Source organism: Rhinopithecus roxellana, chromosome 1, assembly GCF_007565055.1.
Source record: "Rhinopithecus roxellana isolate Shanxi Qingling chromosome 1, ASM756505v1, whole genome shotgun sequence".
In the NCBI taxonomy this organism is placed as follows: Eukaryota; Metazoa; Chordata; class Mammalia; order Primates; family Cercopithecidae; genus Rhinopithecus; species Rhinopithecus roxellana.
The window spans coordinates 129,630,986-129,655,358 of NC_044549.1; the positions used below are offsets into that span (position 1 = coordinate 129,630,986).

The window sequence follows — 24,373 nt, forward strand, 5'->3', positions numbered from 1 at the left end:
CAGTGGATAAGGAGGAGAGAAACAGGTTTCAATGACTAAGAACTATCTGGGTCACAATGCCTGTCAATTAAGGCAATGTTTTCCAAAGTAAATTGTGAAGAAAGCTAGTGCCACGGGGGATTAATAGATGTTAATTTTAAAAGGCAGTATGTTCAAATAGGTGAGGAAATGCTCGGTTAAACAAGTTTACTGCATGATTTCTCAAAGCAGAGGACTGTTAATGTGCACTAGGAATATGTATGAGGGATGAGAGAATACTGTGCTTCTTAAACTCACTCTATAACAGGCTCCTTACTTCCCATAACATCCCTCAGGACTAGAGCTGTAGCGTAGTGGTTTCCAAACTATTTTGATTACGTATCCCCACTACACAGTTTTTTCTTTTCTTTTTTTTTTTTGAGACAGAGTCTCGCTCTGCCGCCCAGGCTGGAGTGCAGTGGCACAATCTTGGCTCAGTGCAACCTCTGCCCCCCAGGATCAAGCAATTCTCATGCCTCAGTCTCCCGAGTAGTTCGGATTACAGGTGTGTGCTACCACCTGGCTAATTCTTGTATTTTTTCAGTACAGACAGGGTTTCACCACGTTGGCCAGGATGGTCTCGAACTCTTGACCTCAAGTGATCCTCCTGCTTTGGCCTCCCAAAGTGCTGGGATTATAGGCGTGAGCCACCGTGCTCAGCCCATATCCCCAATATATAGTTATTTATTCATAAATTATTATACATACACTTGACTCAGTCCTCTGGTTCAGTAGTTCCTAAAGTGTATTCTGTAGTTTATCACTTAAGTAGTGTGGAAAGAATGAATTTAAAGTAAAATAAATTTCGATTTATGTTTCTGTTATTTTGTCCTTTTACAAAATGTATGCTTTTTACATAGCTCTCTAATGTGTATAACATGACAGGCTCTGGCATTCTTTGAAGGCAGTGACGCAGGCCCCTCTTGTCATCACACTTTACCTTCTGCAGAGGCCTTGTTTTTCGAGGTAGCGCTGGAGGGGTGACGAGATGAGAGGTACCGAGGGATGACTCAGACCTACAGCCGCTGAATTCATTTTCTTGCATTTTCTCAGAACTCTGGGCGTTTTCCAAGAGAGGATTGTGTGCTGGTGACTTGGAAAGGTCAGGGCTCCTCCCCACTGGCTCAGCAGAGGGTGTGTCTAAGGACCCATACTGTTCTGGCCTGCACTGAAGGCAGGGGTCATAAGGGTCAGCCTGGCAACAGCCCCAGGGACCAGCTTGGCCCTTGTCAGGCTCAGAACTTCTCCAGCAATCTGCAGCCATGGCTGTGGAGATGAGGTCAGGGCTTGAGCCGGGCAGCTGTCTCTGAGCATGGTTGCTGAGTGGGCTCCGCAGGGCTGCTGCTGGGCCAAAATACCTCAGGTTGTTGGTGCAGGTTGCAATGTCCTGTCCGTGCATATTGAGTCTGGGATGGTGACTCTGGGACATGGCAGGAGGGGGCTGCTGGTATTGCTGCTGCAGAGAATTATGGTGATGGAGCGAAGGGTATTGGGATTGAGCTTGGTGTAAGTAAGCAGGATGGGGTGAATTTTCCTGGGCTGGCTGGTTTTTCAAGATCGCCGCAAAGTCACTATGGCTGCCTCTGCTGTTCCCTCGGCGGTGGCGTGGTTTGCTTCGATACCGGCTCTTGCTGCTAGAGGTGGACATTTTGGGACTTACGGACAAAGGGGATGCAGTGGGAGCCACTTCTGTGCTGGGGATCCCTTCCGATCTCAACAAGTCTGGCCTGGGAGAAAAGAACAGGTTTAGTCTGAAACATATGAAAACACATTCAAGTTTGGGGAAATTTATCCTAAGACTTAAAATACACAAGAGCCTTTGAATCAGTAGTCACCGGGATTTATCCAATAGAGATAATGTATGAGGAGTCTGCAAAATGTTCATGGAAAATGCATATTATGAAAAAACTATGCATGGATCTCAAAAGTTTTTGCATCAAAATAAACTCGTACCAGCTTATTGGTGACATCTCTAAACATGATTTAGTTTGAGGCACTCAGAACAACCGCTTTGAAAAGAGCCCCTATCACAGCAACATGAATTCTGCTACAATTAAAGGACATCAAATTTGTGGAGAAGCTTAAGTGGAAGAATGATGAACACATCGACGCTTTACGAAAAGTTTATGGGGACAAAGTCCCAAAGAAATCAGCAGTTTACAAATGGATAACTTCTTTAAGAACGGATGGGCCAGGCGCAGTGGCTCATGCCTGTAATCCCAGCACTTTGGGAGGCCAAGGTGGGCGGATCACGAGGTCAAGAGTTTGAGACCAGCCTGGCCAACATGGTGAAACCCCGTCTCCACTAAAAATCAAAAATTAGCTGGGCGTGGTGGCACGTGCTGTAGTCTCAGCTACTCTGGAGGCTGAGGCAGGAGAATTGCTTGAACCCGGGAGGCGGAGGTTGCAGTGAGCCGAGATGGTGCCACTGCACTCCAGCCTGGGCAACAGAGCAAGACTCTGTCTCAAAAAAAAAAAAAAGGGATGAGATGATGTTGAAGACGAAGCCCACAGGAGCAGACCAACTACATCAATTTGTGAGAAAAAAAATTCATCTTACTCATGCCCTAATTGAAGAGAACTGATGATTAACAGCAGAAAAAATAGCCAACACAATAGACATCTCATTTGGCTCAGTGTACACAATTCTGATAGAAAAATTAAAGTTGAACAAACTTTCCACTCAATGGGAACCAAAACTGTTGCATTCAGATCAGCTGCATACAAGAGCAGACCTTTCAATAGAAATTTTAAACACTTGAGATCAAGATCTTCAAACATCTCTTTAAATAAGTGAAATTGTAACAGGAGATGAAACACAGCTCTACCAGTATGATCCTGAAGACAAAGCACAATTAAAGCAATGGCTACCAAGAGGTGGAACTGGTCCAGTCAAAGCAGACTGGTCAGGAGTAAAGGTCGGCTGGGCGTGGTGGCTCATGCATATAATCCCAGCACTTTGGGAGGTCGAGGCTGGTGGATCACATGAGGCCAGGAGTTCGAGACTAGCCTGGCCAACATGGTGAAACCCCATTTCTGCTAAAATTACAAAAATTAGCCAGGTGTGGTGGTGGGTGCCTGTAATCCCAGCTACTTGGGAGGCTGAGGTAGGAGAATCGCTTGAACCCAGGAGGCGGAGGTTGCAGAGAGCTGAAATCACGCCACTGCACTCCAGCCTGAGTGACAAGAGTGAGACTCCGTCTCAAAAAAAAAAGAGTAAAAGTCGTCCAGGTCACGCTCACACCTGTAATCCCAGCACTTTGGAGGCCAAGATAGGAGGATTGCTTGAGGCCAGGAGTTTGAGACCAGTCTAGACAACATAGCAATACCCCGTCCCTACAAAAAAAAAAAAAAAAAAGCAAAGGTCATGGCAACAGGTTTTTTGGGATGCTCAAAGCATTTTGCTTGTTGACTTTCTGGAGGGCCAAAGAATGACAATATGTGCTTATTATATGAGTGTTTTAGAAAGTTAGCCAAAACATTAGCAGAAAAAAGTCCAGGAAACCTTCACCAGAGAGTCCTTCTCCACCATGACAATGCTCCTGCTCATTCATCTCATCAAACAAGGGCAATTTTTCAAGAGTTTCTATGAGAGATCATTAAGCATCCACCTTACAGTCCCAATGTGGCTCCTTCTCATTTCCTTTTGTTTCCTAATCTGAAAATACCTTTAAAGGGCATCCATTTTTCTTCAGTTAATAATCTAAAAAAGACTGTAGTGACATGGATACATTCCCAGGACTCTCGGTTCTTTAGGGATGAGTTAAATGACTGATATCATCACTTACAAAACTATCTTAACCTTGATGGAGCTTATGTTGAGAAGTAAAGTTTATATTTTTAATTGTTACCCTTTATAATTACATTTTCCATGAAGTTTTTGAAGTCCCCTCATATGTGCATCAAAATATATGTTTGATGATGTTATGTTACAGTATTATTTGAAATAGCAAAAAGCTGGGAACAACCTACATGTCCACTTATAGAGGATTTCTGTTATTCCTTCTGTATTATATCCTATACCTCACCCTAGCAAGGAGTCTTGTTTAAAGTGAGTACTCAGTGAAGCTTGAAGGAAGGAAAAGGAAGGGAGGGGTCAGAGAAGGAGGAAATACAGAGCTCAGCAGGAGGCTGAGTAGCAGCAGGAAGAGAAGGGCTAGTGCGGAGTGACACTGGTATTTCACTTTGATCCTAAAGGGAGGGGGTTCTTTCACAGTCCTGTTTCCACGTGTCCACTGGGCCAGTCGTGAAGATTATGTGCAAAAGAAAATCAGGAGCCTGAAGGTAAACCGTGCCCACACTGACTCCAAGGTCTGTAGGGAAACAACTGGTTTCTGAACTGATGAACTGATCAGGGCAGAGTCCCTAGGATTACCAGGAAGAACCACTGCTTTCTTCCTACCACTGAGTAGCCTTACCCTTCTTTGGACCAGAAAGACACAAGTCAGCATGAAATTTTACAGATGACGGGCCCAGACTTTTTTGTTTTTAACAACAGAATCCTCTCAAATAATTATTATGAGAAATGCAGTATATAAAACAGGTATAGTGCAACCGGTTGAAGTGGAGAGCAGCAGCCCCTCTCTGCAGGGCTCCCGGGCTCCCCCTCCTTGTCCTTTCTACCCCTGCAGTGGCCTCTGAGAAACCTCTGTACAAGCCTTTGGGTGTTCCAAGCTTTGCTTGGAAACCATAGGTACAATCCTGTCTTCACCATATGTGATGAGGAGCTCACAGCCCAGCCAAAATGGCTCTTGCTCTCATAGCTCATGAGTGGTAGAGCCAGACAAAAAGTCTCGCCTAATTTTCAATCTGGTTTATTGAAGGTCAGAGTTCAAACTTGAAGGCACATACAAATCACCTGCGGAGCTTGTTAAAAATGAAGACTTTGATTTAATAGGTCTGGGGTGGGGCCTGAGAGCCTCCAAGTATAACAAGCTCTCAGATGATGCTAAAGTGAGGCCACACATGGAATAGCCAGAGCTCATAAGTAGGCAGCAGGCAGCAGGAGATGGGTTTTTCTTCTTATACAAGAAAAGTACAGTTGAGGACTTGTCTTAGCATAGAAGTTCCAGGTATTAAGGGTTTAAGATAAGGTGGGTAGGGTATTGTCTGCTATTGGCAGCTTCCTGTCCCAGATTCAAAATTCTATGGTCAGCTGGCCAACTTGTACAGCAGAAAGCACTTGGTTCCTACTATTACAATACCCATTTTATGGAGAAGTGCACTGAGGATCAGAGGTTATGTTGGCTTGTATCCATCACAAAGCTAGCAAATGGCAGAACTCATAACTTGAACCCAAGTCTTTTGACCCTGAGGCATAATTCTTCCCCATTTCAAGCCTCTCCTTATTATGGGGTATTTAGACTATCTTTTTGGACTATACTCAGGTATGACACGCTGGAAATGTCCATGATTGAACTTGACACTCTTCTTTTTAGTCTCTAACTAAACATAAACTGAAATCTGGGCTTAAGGATGGTTGAATGGTTTCTCCTCTCTAATTTCCTTCAAGGTCTCCAGACTTCTCACTAGGTAATCATTGCACTGTCCAAATCATGTGAAACTGAACTCCTTCAAGGGACAATCAGCTGACAGTACAGCTCTTTGCAGGTTGCCTTCTCGTGTTCAGCTAGCTCATTGACTAAGAATCTACTTGTGGTATCAAACTCCTTCAAACATTTCTCATAGCCAAAATAAAAGCAAACACGAGCTCATATTTTAAAAAGTTAAATAGTTCTGTTTTCTCCCCCCGTGCTCTTTGTTTTCACTGTAGGCAGAAAGCAGGGAGCAGCCATCGGGCAGACTCTGTCCCTATTAGTACAACAAAAGAAAAGGGGTGTTGGGATTTACCCCACCCGCAAGGATTGTTTCAGGTGGAATCTGAAAAAAGTTTCTCAGAACTTGACCATTAGATGCTTGGGGCAGTAGGTAAAAGCAAAATTGGGATTAGTCCGTGTAGTTACTCATTAGAAGTTAGGTACCTATTAGTCCAGCTATGGTAGAATGACTGCCATTCTGATAGCATCATGATACATTCTTGGTTTGTGTTCTCTTATTACCTCTATTCTTACTGCATTTAGCTCACATCTCACTATTAGGTCTACACCCTAGGTTTAGGGACATTCCTTCCCTTTACATTAACTTAGCTAGGAGAGAGCCAACCCTCTGTTACTTGAGAGGAATGAGTCTCTACAGAGTTTGGTAAAGGAAAAATGAGAGGAAGATAATTCCAAGATTAAACTAATATAAGGCAAATATGTAGTAAAAAGGGGAAAGGGCAATCTTTTTTTAAACCATCCCAAAATACATTTTTTGAGCACCTATGATTTGATAGATGATTTCACATGTTATACATATTATCTTATTTAAACTTCACAAAACTCCCATGCTAGGGTACAATGAGGGGAACCATATGGTTAGATACAGGTAATTATCAAAGCCCCTGCTTTTGTTTCCATGATGAGTGATACGGTTTGAGTCTACATTCCCCACCCAAATCTCATGTCGGATTGTAATGCCTGCTGTTGGGGGGGGGGCCTGGTGGGGGGTGACTGGATCATGGGGGCGCTTTCTCATGAATGGTTTAGCATCATCCCCTGGGTGCTGTTCTCATGATAGTGAGTGAGTGAGTTCTCACGAGATTTGGTTATTTAAAGGAATGTAGCGCCTCCCGCTTTGCTCTCTCTTCTTCCTATTCCAGCCATGTGAAGTGCTGGCTCCCCCTTCATCTTTCACCATGATTGTAAGTTTCCTGAGGCCTCCCCAGAAGCTAAGCAGAAGCCTTCATGCTTCCTGTGTAGCCTGTAGAACCATGAGCCAATTAAACCTTTTATCTTTATAAATTACCCAGTCTCAGGTATTTTTTTTTTTTTTTTTTGACACTGAGTCACACTCTGTCACCAGACTGGAGTGCAGTGGTGTGATCTTGGCTCACTGCAACCTCCGACTCTCTAGTTCAAGCGATTCTCCTGTCTCAGCTTCCCAAGTAGCTGGGATTACAGGTGCCCACCACCATACCTGGTTAAATTTTTTTGCGTTTTTATAGAGACAGGGTTTCACCATGTTGGCCAGGATGGTCTCTATCTCCTGACCTTGTGATCCACCTGCCTCAGCCTCCCAAAGTGCCAGGATTACAGGTGTAAGCCACCTCACCCAGCCAGGTATTTCATTCTTTTTTTTTTTTTTTTTGAGACGGAGTCTCCTTCTGTTGCCCGGGCTGGAGTGCAGTGACGTGATCTCAGCTTACTGCAAGCTCCGCCTCCCAGGTTCATGCCGTTCTCCTGCCTCAGCCTCCGGAGTAGCTGGGACTACAAGCGCATGCCGCCATGCCGGGCTCATTTTTTGTATTTTTTTTTAGTAGAGATGGGGTTTCACCATGTTGGCCAGGATGGTCTCGATCTCCTGACCTCGTGATCTGCCTGCCTCGGCCTCCCAAAGTGCTGGGATTACAGGTGTGAGCCACCGGGCCCAGCCCTGGCCAGGTATTTCTTTATGGCAATGCAAGAAGGGACTAATACAGTGAGTTTGCAGGTACTTTCCACATCATTAACAAGAGCAAACTAAATGTGTGAATAAAAGTAGGCATGCATGGACTATTGTGTCATAAATCAAGAATTATGACTAACCCAATTCTGTGTCCTAGAGATCAGAAAAATAAAAAGAAATCTCATGTGCTGTAATTGTACCATTTTATCCATGAGGACACTGGGGTTGACAGAGGTAAAGTCATATACCTTATAAGGCAGGTCCAGGATTTGCATCCAGGTCTGTCTGGCCTCCAGTTTATTTCCCTTTCCATGCCAAGACAATAAATATTTATGCCACAGATGTAAAAGCTGGATTTCTAAAGTCTGTGATACTCCCTCACCTTCCTACTCTGTTTTACCTAGAGATGAGTATCTCTACACTCATCTGATGAGCTACAGAAGAGGCCACATCCGTCATCATGTGAGAATGGATTTGCAGGGGGCTTTTCCCCCATTTATCTGAATACTGCGTTTGTACAGGTGTCTCACCGTTTGGTCTGCATCCCAGATTTGTGAGGCACTCCTTTCCTTTTCATGAGTTTCTCCATGGCATTGGAGTGGATGATTGGACGAACGGGGTGTCGTTTGTAGGTGCCAGGATACTTCTTTTCCACTGCTTGCTCACGCCTGAAAAATAAATGCAAAAGCCACACCTCAGTCATTGCAGACAGAAAGGATATGCAGAGTATTTTCACAGGCTAATTCTACCCACAGATTCTGGCCATATTTAGCAGATACAGGCTATTTGAATAACAAAGCTGCCATTCAGGTTTAAAAAACAAACAAAGCTGGCGCGGTGGCTCACACCTGCAATCCCAAACATTCACCGCTGAGGCGGGTGAATGACCTGAGGTAGAGAGTTTGAGACCAGCCTGGCCAACATGGTGAAACTCCGTGTCTACTAAAAATACAAAAATTAACCGGGTGTGGTGGTGGGTACCTGTAATCCCAGCTACTTGGGAGGCTGAGGCAGGAGAATCACTTGAACCTGGGAGGTGGAGGTTGCAGTGAGATCATGCCACTGCACTGCAGTCTGGGTGACAGAGCAAGACTCCGTCTCAAAAAAAAAAAAAAAAAAAAGCAAATTCTAGATTCAAATTAACCTGACTTCATTCTGCTCTTCAGCTCATGGACTGACACTAACACTCACTTTCATTTCCCCAACATAACACAATGGCAGAAGTCCTGCTTATTTTCAGTAGCTGCTTTTTTGGTCAGGATTCCCAGGGTTTTCTTGCCACCATCAGGAGTACCTTACATCACTTTCAGCAGCCAACACATTTTTCCAGGCGGCAATCGGCTCCCCTCCCCGCTCTTCACCCCGTGCTCTTTTTGAAATGCGGACCCTTCCCTAAGCAGCAAATGACTGCCAAGTGCATGTTCCCCTATAACTTGCTCTGTGGCAACTCTGCTTATTTGTATACCTTGCCGGGGGCAGGGACCTGTGCATAGCACATCCTGGAAGGAATGTTGGGTGAATGAATGAAATATCTGCCAGTTCTGAGTAGCAGCAATGTGGAAGGGTAGTGTTTCTGCTGATTGACAGACTCAAATCAGTAAGAACAGACACTGGTCTGGATACATACTTAATGAGCTCCTTCTCTCGCATTTCTAGCTGCAGCATGATGGCACTCAATTCCATGTATAAATTATTTGCCCGCTCAAGCTTCCGTTCATAGTGTTCACGAATATCCAACGCATGCCTATCAAAGAAAACACAGGGTCAGCCAGGCCAACCAACTTCGGGAGAAAAAAGTCCACTTGATGAAATAAGAAACAGGATGATTCATCACAAAAGCATTTGCCCAAGGGCCCTCTTAGTTTAAGGTTCCCTTGTCCAGCGCAGTAACTCAGACAAAATGGAATGGGAGGTGGGAAATCTAAGCTCTCCACTTGGTTTATCCTAAAGGGCCCATCAGCCGTATAGAATAGTCAAGAGGGCCACAGATAAAAATCTGTCTATAATTTGTCACTATCTTAATAAGAATACAGTAGAAGAGACTCATATGTTAATGGAAACATGCAGTTAAAGCCAACACCATGATCACTCATTTACACTTAGCCATGGCCCAGATCCTGTGTGATATAGTGGTTGGTATGGTCTGAATGTTTGTGTCCCCCCAAATTTATATGTTGAAACCTAACACCCAAGATGATAATGTTAAGAGGTAGGGTCGGCCAGGTGCAGTGGCTCATGCCTATAATCCCAACACTTTGGGAGGCTGAGGCGGGTGGGTCATGGGGTCAGGAGTTCAAGACCAACCTGGGCAATATGGTGAAACCCCATCTCTACTAAAAATACAAAAAGTAGCCCGGCGTGGTGGCGCACACCTGTAATCCCAGCTACTTGGGAGGCTGAGGCAGAAGAATCGCTTAAACCAGAGAGGTGGAGGTTGCAGTGAGCTGAGATGGTGCCACTGTACTCCAGCCTGAGTGACAGAGCAAGACTCCATCTCAAAAAAAAAAAAAAAAAAAAAAAAAAGAGGTGGGGTCTTTAGGAGGTGATTAGGTCATGAGAGCTCTGCCCTTGTCAATGAGATAGTCCCCTTATAAAAAAGACTTGAGGGAGCCCTTTTGCCCTTCTGCAGTGTGAGGACACAGAGAAGGTGCCGTCTATGAGAAACGGGCCCTCACCAGACACTGAATCTGCTGGTACCTTGATCATGGACTTCCCTAGCTCCAGAACTTTGTCCAACACATTTCTATTGTTTATAAATTATCCAGTCTAAAGTTTGTTATAGCCGCTGGAACTGACTCAGATGTGATTGTATTAGTCTGTTCTCACAGAGCTATGAAGAAATACCTGAGACTGGGTAATTTAATAAAGGAAAGAGGTTTCACTGACTCACAGTTCAGCATGGCTGGGGAGGCCTCAGGAAACTTACAATCATGGCAGAAGGCAAAGGAGAAGCAGGCACCTTCTTCACAGGGCGGCAGGATGGAGTGAGTGCAAGCAGGGGAAATGCCCGACATTTATAAAACCATCAGATCTGAGAACTCATGCATTATCACAAAAACAGCATCGAGGGTAGGGGGGAACCGCCCCCAAGATCCAGTTACTCCACCTGGTTCTGTCCTTGACACATGGGGATAATGGGGGTTACAATTTGAGGTGAGATTTGGGTGGAGACACAGCCAAACCGTATCAGTGATTATCCATGAACATGTCTTATCTCTCTCTCTCTCTTTTTGAGACAGAATCTCACTCTGTCACCCAGGCTGGGGTGCAGTGGCACAATCTTGGCTCACTGCAGCCTCCATCTCCTGGCTTTAAGTGATTCTCATGCCTCTGTCTCCTGCATAGCTGGGATCACAGATGTTGCGCGCCACTACACCCAGCTAATTTTTCATATTTTTAGTAGAGAGGGGATTTTGCCATGTTGGGCAGGCTGATCTCGAACTCCTGGGCTCAAGTGATCCGCCTGCCTTGGCCTCCGAAAGTGCTGGGATTACAGGTGTGAGCCACTGCGCCTGGCCTTATATCTCTTAATAGATTATAAGCATCTTGAAGCCAGGGACTAAATCTTACACATTTCTGGAATTCCATGGCACCTAGGACACTGGCTGAATGACTAAATAGCATTGTTTCAAGAATCTTTGTTGCAGAGACATAATAAAAGAGGATAATGGAGTTGGGAGGAAAGGATAGGAAAGAGATATAAAGGAGGGCTAACTTTTGGGGCAACTTTTAAAGAGCATAACAATAAAACGCAGAGGTGAAAGGTGTGTGGAAAGTGAAATGGCGGTTATGAAGAGCGTGCCTGCTACCATCTGAAGACCTGGGGATGAGGGCAGGTGGGGAAGGAGGGATGAGCTGACCTGAGCTCTTCTCTGCGCCTTCGAATCAGCTCTTCATCTAACCGGTGTATACAAGTTCCTTCACTTTTGATCTTCTCAAAATGTTTCTTCACTTCTTCTCTCCATTCAGCCTGGGCAAGGACAAATTAGATTTTGATAAATCCCGAGTTTCAATCCCTGATATATCCATAAGGTCACATACAAGATTTTTTATTCCTGCATGCTTATACTGAAGAGCCTTTTTCAGAATAAATGTTCAAAATTATGATTTGATTGATAGCAAAATAACTGCTGCTACTATATCTCCATGCCCCAGCCCATTTCTATATTTCTACTCCAATATATGATGCTGTCTTTTTCCGAGTTTTCCTCCAGCACTGACTGAGGTACATCACAGCTGGCATGCTGGCCATCACTTCTGGAATAGAAGAGTTCACTTTAAGGCAAGATGGTGGCTGAGAGAGCCTGGCCAGAAAAAAACAGCTCTGATAACCACATGGAAACGTATATGTGCATGTGAGATTACAAACATGTTTTTGGCCCCAGAATTCCTCCTAGGTTTTGTTTGGGAAAGTATCTTGAGAAAATATCTAGAGTAGAAGACCCTATAGGCATGAACAGCAGGAAATGGGAATAGAAATGTAAGAAACTATTTGGGAATTTGGAGTTGAGGGAAAGAACAGAAAGGAGAGAAGGAGGAGACGAAAAGAGAGAGTATGGCCAAGGAATTTAGTAGTTTGACAAAATTTTTAGAACAGTGATGGATGTCTAATACATGGTTTATGTTGTTCAAAATGTAAACTTCTTTAAATTTTCTAAACCTTCAGTGGGGTATCTGACATTCACTTAGGCTTTGAATGACTGCTTTTTTTTAAAAAAAGTGTTTATTTATTATTATTACTATTATTATTATTATTGAGACAGAGTCTTGCTCTGTTGCCCAGGCTGGAGAGCAGTGGCGTGATCTCAGCTCACTGCAGCCTCTGTCTCCTGGGTTCAAGTGATCCTCCTGCCTCAGCCTCCTGAGTAGCTGGGATTACAGGTGCCTGCCACCACGCCCGGCTAATTTTTGTATTTTTAGTAGAGGCGGGATTTCAGCATGTTGGCCATGCTGGTCTCGAACTCCTGACCTCAAATGATCCACCCAGTTTGGCCTCCCAAAGTGCTGGGATTACAGGCGTGAGCCACCGCACCCGGCCCTGTTTTGTTTTTTAAAGAAAGGCGCTGAATTGAATATTTGGTCAATATGGGACAAAGATAAAGGCACAACCACAAGGCAGCAGGGGTGGGGACCAAGAATTTTAAGAAGGCAAAGGCAGAATGGCCATGAAATTATCACTCTCCCAGAAATTTACAGAAGTATTAGAAAGGACATGGAGCTTTCCACGGGGCATGAAATTTCAAACTAATTTTACCTAAATTTTAGGGGGTAGAAAAACCACTACTGGAATGTGGCCTATATGCAGTAGACACAGAGAGAAACAGCAAAAATAAGTTTCTTCATATTATGTATAGACTATCTTCCATCTCCAGAAGCTAATGAGATATAATTTCCAATGAAGGCTAGATTTGTAACTAAATGTATCTAATGGTATAATCTTCTCCTAAAATTATTCTATTACCTTTAGATTCATGTTAAAAAGTATCTCTCTAGATTGTAAGGTAGCTCCATTTTGAATTTGATGAGGAATCTCCCTATTGTTTTCCATATCAGCTGCACCATTTTGCATTCTCACCAACAGCGTACAAGGGTTCCAGTTTCTCTACATCCTTGACTATATTTTTTCAATTTAAAAAATTCAAAACAAATAATAGCAATCCCTAATTGCTATTGTGGGTGTGGTGGCTCATTCCTGGAATCCCAGCACTTTGGGAGGCTGAGGTGGGCGGATAATGAGGTCGGGAGTTCAAGACCAGCCTGGCCAACATGGTGAAACCCTGTCTCTACTAAAAATACAAAAATTAGCTGGGTGTGGTGGCACGCACCTGTAATCCCAGCTACTTGGGAGGCTGAGGCAGGAGAATCGCTTGAACCCGGGAGGCAGAGGTTGCAGTGAGCCAAGATCACGCCATTGCACTCCAGCCTGGGCAATAAGAGCGAAACTCCATCTCAGATAATAAATAAAATAAAATAAAATAAAATAAAATAAAATAAAATAAGACAGTAGCTCTCATTAAGTGTTTTTACCACAATAATAAAAAGAGTATCTTTCTGGATCAAGTAAGAAGTTATTCTTAAGTAATTGTGGATTTATAAAAGGTTTTCCTCAAATTAGCTGTTTCTCATCTATTTTTATAGAGGAAATTATATTTTAATCATGCAAAAAATGATCATTCTGTAATATGCTAGATTTTCCCATATATATGTTGAACACTGGAGAGAAGTTTCTGTTGGTTCGTTGACTTTCAGGCAGCAAATCTATCCAGCAATGTCATTAGAAAGCCAAGATCCAGGATACACTACTGCAGTCTATGGCCATACCACCCTGAACGTGCCCAATCTCATCAGAATACACTACTGTTTGCTAATGGCCTTTGACAGCAGCCCCTGCTAATGCTATTCTGTCAATCATCAGATCAAAGTCATGGAGCAGGAGGAGTTTTGAGCTTTAGGAGGTGAAAGAATGACAAGTGAAAGTAGTTAGATCAAAAAAGAATAAGAGGGTCAGATTTGTGTCTTGAAGTATCCTCTTTTGTGCAAAACTGTCACTGTATCCTACTAAAATACTTCAAGAAGGGATGAGAAAAGGAGTACCTCCCTCTGGTGGTGAGGAATTTTATATCACAGATGAGATTTGTTTTAATTCTAGAGGAAATAAGTCTTCTGACATCTAGCTTATAATTACGGGAAACTCAAGGAGAACTTTCTGAAGATTGAAATCTGTAAGAAAGTAGGTTTCCAGAAAGAAGTTCCCTCCTGTGAAGAGGAAAAAGGATGTATGGGAAAACCAGGTATTGATGAAGACTGTGTTTCCCCCGAAGGTATCCTATTCCTGGCACATGTTAATTTTGAGTTCCATTTTATATACTTAGAATCTTATGGAAAAGGAGTTCCAATTTGAGCTTAATCTGCAATTCAGGCATGTCTGGGCACATATGAAGAAAGGGAGGACTGGCAAGCCCAAAGCCAATTTGCACAGCTGTCGAGGAGCCTCTGAGAGAGAAGACTAAGGGTGGGAGGAGTCCTGCCTGAGCTTGACCTATAACAAAGCCACCTGCCTAGGAGTGGAGGGGCATTTCCCATCATTTCACTACAATGCCTGAGAAACACTGGAATGTAACCAGCATTCCTCTCCTATTGTCCACAGTACTAATAAGAGCCTAATTAGTTAATAGGGTTGCTCCAAAAAATAAGAATAAATAAAAATAAAAAGTAAAGAAAGAGCTTAGTTAAGATAGAAGAGACGTTACATTTGTGGGTGGAAGATTAGAAAAGAAACGTGTTCTGATGGACAGCAGTCAGGCTCCGTACTATTCAAGGTTTTAGGCATCCACTGGGGGTCGCGGAATGTACCACGGATAAGTGGAGAATACTGTATAGGTGTCAAAATGAAGTTGAATTAATAGATGAATGGGTAAACAAAATGTGGTATATATACCATGGAATATTATTTAGCCATAAAAAGTAAGGAAGTTGTGACACATGCTACAAAATACGTGAACCTTGAAAACACACCAAGTGAAACAAGCCAGGCACAAACGAACAAATATTGTATGATTCTACTTAAATGAAATAACCTGGAATAGGCAAATTCATAGAGACAGAAAGTAGAATAGAGATTACCAGGGGTGGTGGGGAGGAGGGAATGTGGAGTTCTGAATGAGGTGATGAAAATTTTTGGAAACAGATAGTGGTGACAATTTTACAACATTGTGAATGTAATTAATGCCACTGAGTCGTGCATTAAAAAATGGTTAAAATCAGTCGGGCACAGCGGCTCATGTCTATAATCCCAGCACTTTGGGAGGCTGAGGTGGGTGGATCACCTGAAGTCAGGAGTTCGAGACCAGCCTGGCCAACATGGTGAAACCCCATCTCTACTACAAATACAAAAAATTAGCCGGTATGGTGGCAGGTGCCTGTAGTCCCAGCTACTCGGGAGGCTGAGGCAGGAGAATAGCTTGAACTCAGGAGGTGGAGGTTGCAGTGGGCTGAGATCACGCCATTGCACTCTAGCCTGGGTGACAACGCCATTGCACTCCAGCCTGGGTGACAAGAGTGAAACTCTATCTCAAAAAAAAAAAATTTTTTTTTAATGGTTAAAATGGCAAATTTTATACTATCTTTATTTTACCACACTTTTAAAAAAGTAAATAAAAAACAACAACAAAAAAAGAAATTGAGCCAGTTCCAGCCTAGCTTAAGGAGTACAGCAGCAAGATGTTGGGGGCTTAGTAAAGGGAAATCAGATGGAATCAGAAAAGCCATAGTGGGGTCCAGTCCAACCCTTACTGGGCACACGACTCCTTCCCTGATGTGAGTGTCCAGCCTCTGCATATGCATCTGCTCCCTCACAAGAAGATTACTTTTAAGGCAGCAGAGTCTAACCTCAGAGTTGGGGTGTCTCTGCAACTCCCAGTCCCTGAATTTCTGGGTGGTCACAGTGGCACTCAAGAGAACACTAGAATAGTTCAAAGGCAGGGGGCTGAGAGAGCTTCAAAGTCAGGCACACGATCCGCCTAGCAGCTGGGATCTGGAATGGGGTGAAAATGTTTTCTAAAGACTCATATCAAATGTAATTGAATACCAAGAACAGTAGTTGCCTATTTGGAGAAATGGGTGATTGTCTAGCAACGAAGCAATAGCTTTGGCAGAATCTAATACTGTATTGAAATCAGTTGCTTTGTTCATCTGCTCTATATAGGCTACGTCTTTATACATGTGCTGTTGACGAGAAACGAATGACACATTTTCTCTCAGGAAGGAGTCAGCTGGGCTCTTGGCAGCACCTCTTGACTGACAGTTTTGGTAGAAAGTGGAGACCAGGGGCTAACAACTATTGATTGATAATTGACGTTGAGAGGATCTAAGCAGGCAGAAGGAGGCAAGGCCTCAGGTACAAGAGGACTATAGAAAGAACATGTGCCTGCCAAAAAGCCAGTTCTTCTCTACCAGGGCAGGATAAAGTCAAACACAATAGGATTCCCTGGCTGCCATCTTACTCATCTCAGGAGTTCATCAGAAAAAGAATCCAGAATGTAACAACCCAAAGGAGGCTTAATTTTTGTAGCTTAGTATAAAGCTACAAAAATTAAGGTGAATAATAACACCTTCATTTTTGTTTTATGCTATCATATGCAACTCAAGAATAATGATATAATGATATCTTTTTTTTTTTTTTTTTGAGATGGAGTCTTGCTCTATTGCCCAGGCTGGAGTGCAGTGGCTCGATCTCAGCTCACTGCAACCTCTGCCTCCTGGGTTCAAGCAATTCTCGTGCCTCAGCCTCCCAAGTAGCTGGGATTACAGGTGCCCACCACCACCCCTGGCTAATTTTTTGTATTTTTAGTAGACACAGGGTTTTGCCATGTTGGCCAGGCTGATCTCGAACTCCTGACCTCAAGTGATCCACCCACCTCAGCCTCCCAAAGTGCTGGGATTACAGGCATGAGCCACTGTACCCAGCCAAGAATAATGACATCTTACGATCAAACTGTTCTTGACGGTCTACAATGCATTTGCAGTTTTATCTTTTCATTTGCTCCTCACAGAAACTCTCTAAGGAAGAGAAGATATGATTATCTTCATTGTTTTGGTGAATTAGCTGAGGTTTAGTGTAACTGAGTGACTTAGCCAAGACCACACAGTATGAAGTGACAGGACGGGGTTTAGACTAAAGGTCTCTTGCCATTTGTAGTACCTCACTAGCCAGTTCATATTAGCTAGAGGTAGCCTGACTTTCAGATCCAGAGACAAATTGACTTATAAATATGGAGAAAATTCTAGGAGGTAGCAAAATAGCAGATTTGGAGCTATTTAAGGAGAAGTGAAATTTTATGTCGGGGAAAAAATGTGGAAGAATAAGTGAATATGAAAAAATGCTGCTGTGGTCTGAGTGTTTGTGTCCCCTCCAAATTCATATGCTGAAATCTTAACCCCAAGGGAATGCTATTAGGAGGTAGGGCTTTGGGGAAGTAATTAGGTCATGGGGACAGAGCCCTCATGAATGAGAAAAGTGCCCTTATCAAATAGGCCCAAGGGAGCTTGTTCACCCTTCTACCTTGTGAGGACACAGTCAGAAGGCATCACCTAGGAACCAGAACTCAGGCTCTCACCAGACACCAACTCTGCTGGTGCCTTGGACTTCTCAGTCTCCAGAACCATGAGATTAACTTCTGTTGTTTCTAAGCCACCCAGTGTGTGACACTTTGTTGTAGCAGCCTGAGCAGACTTAGATGCTTAATGTACTAAGTTTTCTTCTCCCCTCTTCTCTCCTCTTCTGACCTCCTCTCCTATTCTCTCCTCCTATTCTTCTCCCAAGAGAACCTTTTCTGAGTTCAATGTTAATGCTCCATGCTATGGGTATCTTGATAATCTGGGAGCGGTTCAGGTGAGGACACCGGCTGTGGCTAACTTAGCTGCCCTGCACAGGGCTCTGCACGTGGTAGGTTCTCAGAAAATGTGGGACTGGCTTCAGAAGTGACATTTTAGGAGGGCTTAAGTAACATCTGTTCAGAATTAGAAGTTTTTCCAAATATATAAACTTATATTGACTGTCTCAATGGCTTGTGACTTAATACCATCATCAGAAATTGCTTTTCAAAATTATGGTATGTACAGTTTTATTGTAAAGGAAGCAAAGTTGGCTGTGCACGGTGGCTCACACCTGTAATCCCAGCACTTTGGGAGGCCGAGGTGGGTGGATCACCTGAGGTGAAAAGTTCGAGACCAGCCTGGCCAACATGGTAAAACCCCATCTCTACTAAAAATACAAAAATTAACCGAGTGTGGTGGCACATGCCTGTAGTCCCAGCTACTCGGGAGGCTGAGACAGGAGAATTGCTGGAACCTGGGAGGTGGAGGCTGCAGTGAGCAGAGATCACACCACTGCACTCCAGCCTGGGTAAGACAGAGCAAGACTCCGTCTCAAAAAAAAAAAAAAAAAAAAGAAGAAGAAGAAGAAGAAGCAAAGCTGTGATCACAACCATATCTTAAAGTTTGCAAGATTTCCTCGAGAGTACTATTATTCTCTTTCATTTCACAAAAGGGTTAAGTGTTTTTTCTGAATACAAACAGAAGATATTTGAAAGATTTCTTGCCCAGTGCCCCATACCTACATGTATTTGAACAGATGGGTGATAGTGCTAAGGGAATTGATCTGAATGTATATCAAAGAATGTAGGAAATGTCATGAAGTCAACCTCCTGCCTCATCTTATTTCCTCTGAAAACAAACACTTTACTAACATAATAATTTCTTAGAAATAGTAAAAAAACAATAGGGGCAAGCCTGACTACTTAAAGACACAGTTGTGGGGAGAGCTAAGTTTATGGATCACAGAGAGTGTGTTAGAACTTTGGTAACAGGAGTCTCTGATTTATCATTTCTTAGAAACTTCAATTAAAGACAAAAATAAAAACAAGCCCTGTGCCTTTACTAAGATATTCCTCAATATCTATCTGATAGGCAGAGTGTCTCTCTGTGTATCAGACACCACAGAAGTACTCCAAGCCTCTGGTAGGGGCAGGTAGAAAAGTATATATATATATATATATATATTTTTTTTTTTTTTTTTTTTTTTTAGATGGAGTCTTGCTCTGTCGCCCAGGCTGGAGTGCAGTGGTGCGATCTCGGCTCACTGCAACCTCCGCCTCCTCGGTTTAAGTGATTTTCCTGCCTCAGCCTCCCAAGTAGCTAGGACTACAGGTGCGTGGTACCACACCTAGCGAATTTTTGTATTTTTAGTAGAGACGGGGTTTCACCATGTTGGCCAGGATGGTCTCTATCTCTTGACCTCGTGATCTGCCCACCTCGGCCTCCCAAAGTGAAAAGCATATTTAAGGACTTGTTCAGCTCCCAGGGATGACGCCCCTCCCAAAGTCCAGTACTGTTTTCATCAGATACTTTCCTGGTGGGTAAACTCATCGCCCTTCAGGGATGAGGGGCTATGAGAAGGAGGCTGAAATGCCAATTGCTAATAAAATGTCTTTTCTGAGAATGAATCTGAAATACTGGAAGTCAGCGGGGAGATGGATTCACTTTACAAAAATTCATTTCTGAAGCACAATAACATTAAGTGAGATAAAGCTATATGAGAAATGAGAAATTAGGTAATAATTGTGTTACGTTCTATAAGCATACAGCTATAATTCGGGATCATCACATTTATTTCCAAAGTTATAGTTCCATCCCTTTTGATATTGCCTGGGTCTGGAAGGGATAAGGGCCTTATTAAATAGTCATCTCGGCCGGGTGCAGTGGCTCAAGCCTGTAATCCCAGCACTTTGGGAGGCCGAGGCAGGCGGATCACAAGGTAAGGAGATCGAGACCATCCTGGCTAACACGGTGAAACCCCGTCTCTACTAAAAATACAAAAAATTAGCCAGGCGTGGTGGCGGGCACCTGTAGTCCCAGCCACTTAGGAGGTTGAGGCAGGAGAATGGCGTGAACCTGGGAAGTGGAGTTTGCAGTGAGCCGAGATCGCACCACTGTACTCCAGCCTGGGTGACAGAGTGAAACTCCATCTCAGAAAAAAAAAAAAAAGATTTCATCTCTTACCACCCCCTATCCACATTGATAGTGGTTAGATGACCAATCCTTATGACATTTGCAGCCTTTTAATTTAATTGCCACCAATTCTTCCCCTCTCCAGATCTGTGCCCTTACAATGTACGGTAGCAGATTCTCTTGTCAAGAGGTGAAGCCTATTTCTCAGTCTCAAGAATCTGGGTTGGCCTGTGACTTGCTTGGCCAATGGAACATTAGCAGGAATAATGAAGCACAGGCTTGGAAATCACCTGTGCATTGGGACTTGCTCTCTCATTACATTTGTTACCCTGAGAACACCATGAGAACAAGCCCAAGGTGGCCTGCTGGAGGAGTGGAGGCCATGTGGAGGAGAAGCAAGGTGCTCTAGCTAATAGCCAGCCAATTGTCAGGCATGTGAATGAGACATCTAGGACCAGCCAGCCTCCCAGCTGACCTGGCAACTCACCGCAGACACAAGTGAGCCCAGTCAAAGCCAGTAGAACTGCCTAACCCAAACTGCCAACCCATAGAATCATGAGCTACATATACATAAATGCTTACTGTTGTAAGTCATAAGTTTTGGGATGGGGCCAGGCAATGGCTCATGCCTATATTCCCAGCACTTTGGGAGGCCGAGGCAGTCAGATCGCTTGAGCCCAGGAGTTTTAGACCAGCCTGGGCAACATGGTGAAACACCGTATCTATCAAAAAAACAAAAACAAAAATTAGCCAGGTGTGGTGGTGCATGCTTGCAGTCCTAGGTACTTGGGGGGCTGAAGTGGGAGGATTGCTTGAGCCCAGGAGGTGAAGGCTACAGTGAGCTGAGATCAAACCCCTGTACTCCTGTCTGGTTGACAGAGTGAGACCTTGTCTCAGAAAATAAAAATAAAAGTTTTGAGATGGTTTGTTGTACAGTAGTGGCTAACAGATACATTAAATTATACTTATTTGGAGCTACTAGGTGACATTCTTAGAGAAAAGGTTCTCTCTGGGCCAAGCTCTATCACAGGCTCATTCTGTTATTTAACCTCCCACCTCTGTACTTCAGCTTTGCTGCTTCAAAGAAGACAATACTTTCCTGAAGGTCGGCAGTAATCCTAATTCAGATGTATGTACATTACAGCTTTCATATCTTCTTTTTCTCTTTTCTATTCAGCAGTTTTACCAGAAGCCACTATAAGGATGATATTCTGACACGTTTTTTTCTTTTCCTTTTATTTTTTTGAAACAGAGTTTAGCTCTTGTTGCCCAGGCTGGAGTGCAATGGCACGATCTCGGCTCACCACAACCTCTGCCTCCCAGGTTCAAGCGATTCTCCTGCCTCAGCCTCCTGAGTAGCTGGGACTACAGGCATGTGCCACCACACCCAGCTAATTTTGTATTTTTAGTAGAGTGGGGGTTTCTCCATGTTGGTCAGGCTGGTCTTGACCTCCCAGCCTCAGGTGATCTGCCTGCCTCGGCCTCCCAAAGTGCTGGATTATAGACGTGAGCCACCATGCCTGGCCAACACGTGTTTGTTCAAATGATTTATTAATATATGTTAAGTGCTTTAAAAACTCTAAGATGTCATGTGTGAAGTAACATATTTATTGTTTCACCATGAATAGAGTTATATAACCATTATAACAAACACAATGGGCCCTTCTAAGAGTTACTTTTTTTCACTGAGAGTTCTCTATCTGTTTAGTAGCACCTGGTAGAGTTTCCCAGCTTACCTGAGACTTGAAGTAAGTTTCTTGTGGGGTGGCAAGTACATCTGCAGAGGCAATGTCTAAATGCATGAGTGTCTGCCGAAAAGAAGGTCGGTTTCGAGGTTTGCTCTGCCTAAAAGTGAAAAAGACAGTATGTGCATTTCAGAAGTTGTGTCCAGGAGAATGAAGATTTTATTTTACTTTATGAAAAAGACTGTTTACTTCAAAATGGCTATATCTGAGTAAAATCAGCGGTACTCCATTATATCAGGATAGCACAACTGAATTGTATCTCAGTACAGTTTTAACATTTCTTTAAATTTATTTATTTATTTATTGTTTCAGAGACAGGGTCTCACTATGTTGCCTAGGCTTATCTCAGACTTCTGGGTTCAAGTGATCCTCCTGCCTCAGCCTCCCATAGTGTTGGGATTACAGGCATGAGCCACCATGCCTGGCCCTGCAGTACAGTTTTTTATTTATATTTTATTTTATTTTATGTTTTTAAAGTAGAGATGGGGTCTCGCTATGTTGCCCAAGCTGCTCTTGAACTCCTGGCCTCAAGCGATCCTCCCACCTCTGCCGCCCACAGTGTTAGAATTACAGGTGTGAGCCACCTGTAATTGTGTGCCTGGCTGCCCTGCAGTACAGTTTTGATATACTGAAGAGCAAAAGGAAAACGTAATTATGAGATACCTCTAATGATGAAATGGAAATCTAGGACCAGTGACCTATTTAATAATAGTCCATTAGGACTAGCAAAGAAATAATAGCTATCATTGGCCAAGGCCTACTATTTCAAGATAATCATACCAAGTTCTTTATTTCTAAATTTTCATTAATTACAACACAATAACTCTATGAGTCGGTGTTGTCTCTATTTTACAAATGAGAAAACTGATATTGGATAACATGCCCAAAATTGCACAGATAGAAAGGGGCAGAGCTAGTATTTGAACCCAAGATTCTCCCACTCCAAAGCTCCTATTCTTTCCACCACCAGGAGATTCACTTCAAATACACATTGGAGACCTCCCTATTGTTTTAGAGACAATATTCTTACCACGTCTGTTTCATAAGGATTTTGAATCCATCAGGGCAAGTCGAAGGAACTGGAAGGTGGAGGCTGTTGCTTCCAACACCCCAGATAATGGCTGAAGAATCTACATCTTTGTAAGGGATCTCTCCTGTCAGCAGCTCCCAAAGCACCACTCCAAAAGACCTACAGTAGCACCAGGAACATGTACAGAAGATGTTTCAGAAAGACTGATTTGTATTTTAGCTCTTTATTAATTTAAATCAAATTAGTACATATACCCAGTTTTAAAATTCTAGTATTGCTATAAGAAAAACAGAAACATCTGGGACAACTCTGGAAAAAAAAGAAAAAATTCTATGTGGGGTAATCAATACTACCAGAAATTAAAACTTGAATAATTAACTCGTGTGTGTGAACAGACAACCAGAATAACGGACTGGACAAGAAATCCAGAAATAAACCAAATACATTTAGGAATTGAATGTAAGATAGAAGTGACATCACAAACCAGCGGGTAAAAATTGATTAGTCAAAAAATGTTGTTGGAATACCTGGGAAAAAAATTAAATCTATAACTCACCATAAATCAAGATACATTTCACTTGAATCAAAGATTTAAATAGAAAAATGAAACCATAAAAATCTTCTAAAAATAAGGAGTTAAAAAATTATCTAGGAGTGTTAAACACTTTTTTTTTTTTTTTTAAAGACAGAATCTCGCTCCGTCACGTAGGCTGGAGTGCAGTGACGTGATCTTGGCTCACTGTGACCTCCACCTCCTGGGTTCAAGCGATTCTCCTGCCCCTCAGCCTCCCAAGTAGCTGGGATCACAGGCATGTGCCACCACGCCTGACTAATTTTTTGTGTTTTTAGTAGAGATGGGGTTTCACCATGTCGGCCAGGCTGGTCTTGAACCCCTGACCTCAAGTGATTCACCCACCTCGGCCTCCCAAAGTGCTGGAATTACAGGTGTGAGCCACCGTGCCTGGCTTTTATGGGTGCAGCACACCAACATGGCATAAGTATACATATGTAACAAACCTGCACGTTATGCACATGTACCCTAGAACTTAAAGTATAATAAAAAAAAAAAAAAAAAAAAGACTTTTTAAACCATGAAATCTAAAAGCCATAAAAGGAGAAATTGATAGATGAAACTGTATTTTCAAAATCTGACAAGGGAAAAAGTACCATCAGCAAAATAACAAAATGTGAATTATCTACAATTTACACAAAATGTGAATCTCCTTAATATATAAAATACTCTGATAAATTATGAGTAAAAATCAGAAAGCTGAGCAAAGATTATGAGCCATTCACAAATAAGAAAATATGAGGGCTCTAACACATATGAACAAATGTATAGGCTTACTTGTCCCGAGAGGAATGCACCCAAGATACAGTTTTTTACCTATATGATTGGCAAAAATCCAAGAGTTTAGCACATTTTGTTGGTGAGACTGAGAAAACACTCTTACATATTTCCGGTGGGAACATCAATTAGTAATCCCTAAGGAGGGTACTTTGGTAATGACTATCTAAATTACAAATGACCCCACATTTCTACTTTATCCTATTTACTCTGGTATTACATGCAATTTTGACATGCGCT

General features: G+C 42.9%; 1 protein-coding gene and 1 long non-coding RNA gene across 2 annotated transcripts in view; one reads left to right on the forward strand and one right to left on the reverse strand.

The window, feature by feature from the left end:
• MAP3K13 (mitogen-activated protein kinase kinase kinase 13) overlaps positions 1-24,373 on the reverse strand; it is a 71,853-nt gene that overhangs the window by 14,761 nt on the left and 32,719 nt on the right. The window contains exons 6-11 of the mRNA XM_030931050.1: positions 22,786-22,944; positions 21,747-21,855; positions 11,364-11,473; positions 9,131-9,247; positions 8,034-8,171; positions 959-1,745 (exon numbers count right to left, since the gene is read on the reverse strand). Of these exons, the coding sequence (XP_030786910.1) occupies positions 959-1,745; positions 8,034-8,171; positions 9,131-9,247; positions 11,364-11,473; positions 21,747-21,855; positions 22,786-22,944 (1,420 nt within the window). The remainder of the gene's footprint in view (positions 1-958; positions 1,746-8,033; positions 8,172-9,130; positions 9,248-11,363; positions 11,474-21,746; positions 21,856-22,785; positions 22,945-24,373) is intronic.
• LOC115897632 overlaps positions 1-24,373 on the forward strand; it is a 40,626-nt gene that overhangs the window by 2,691 nt on the left and 13,562 nt on the right. The gene's annotated exons all lie outside the window — the stretch shown is intronic.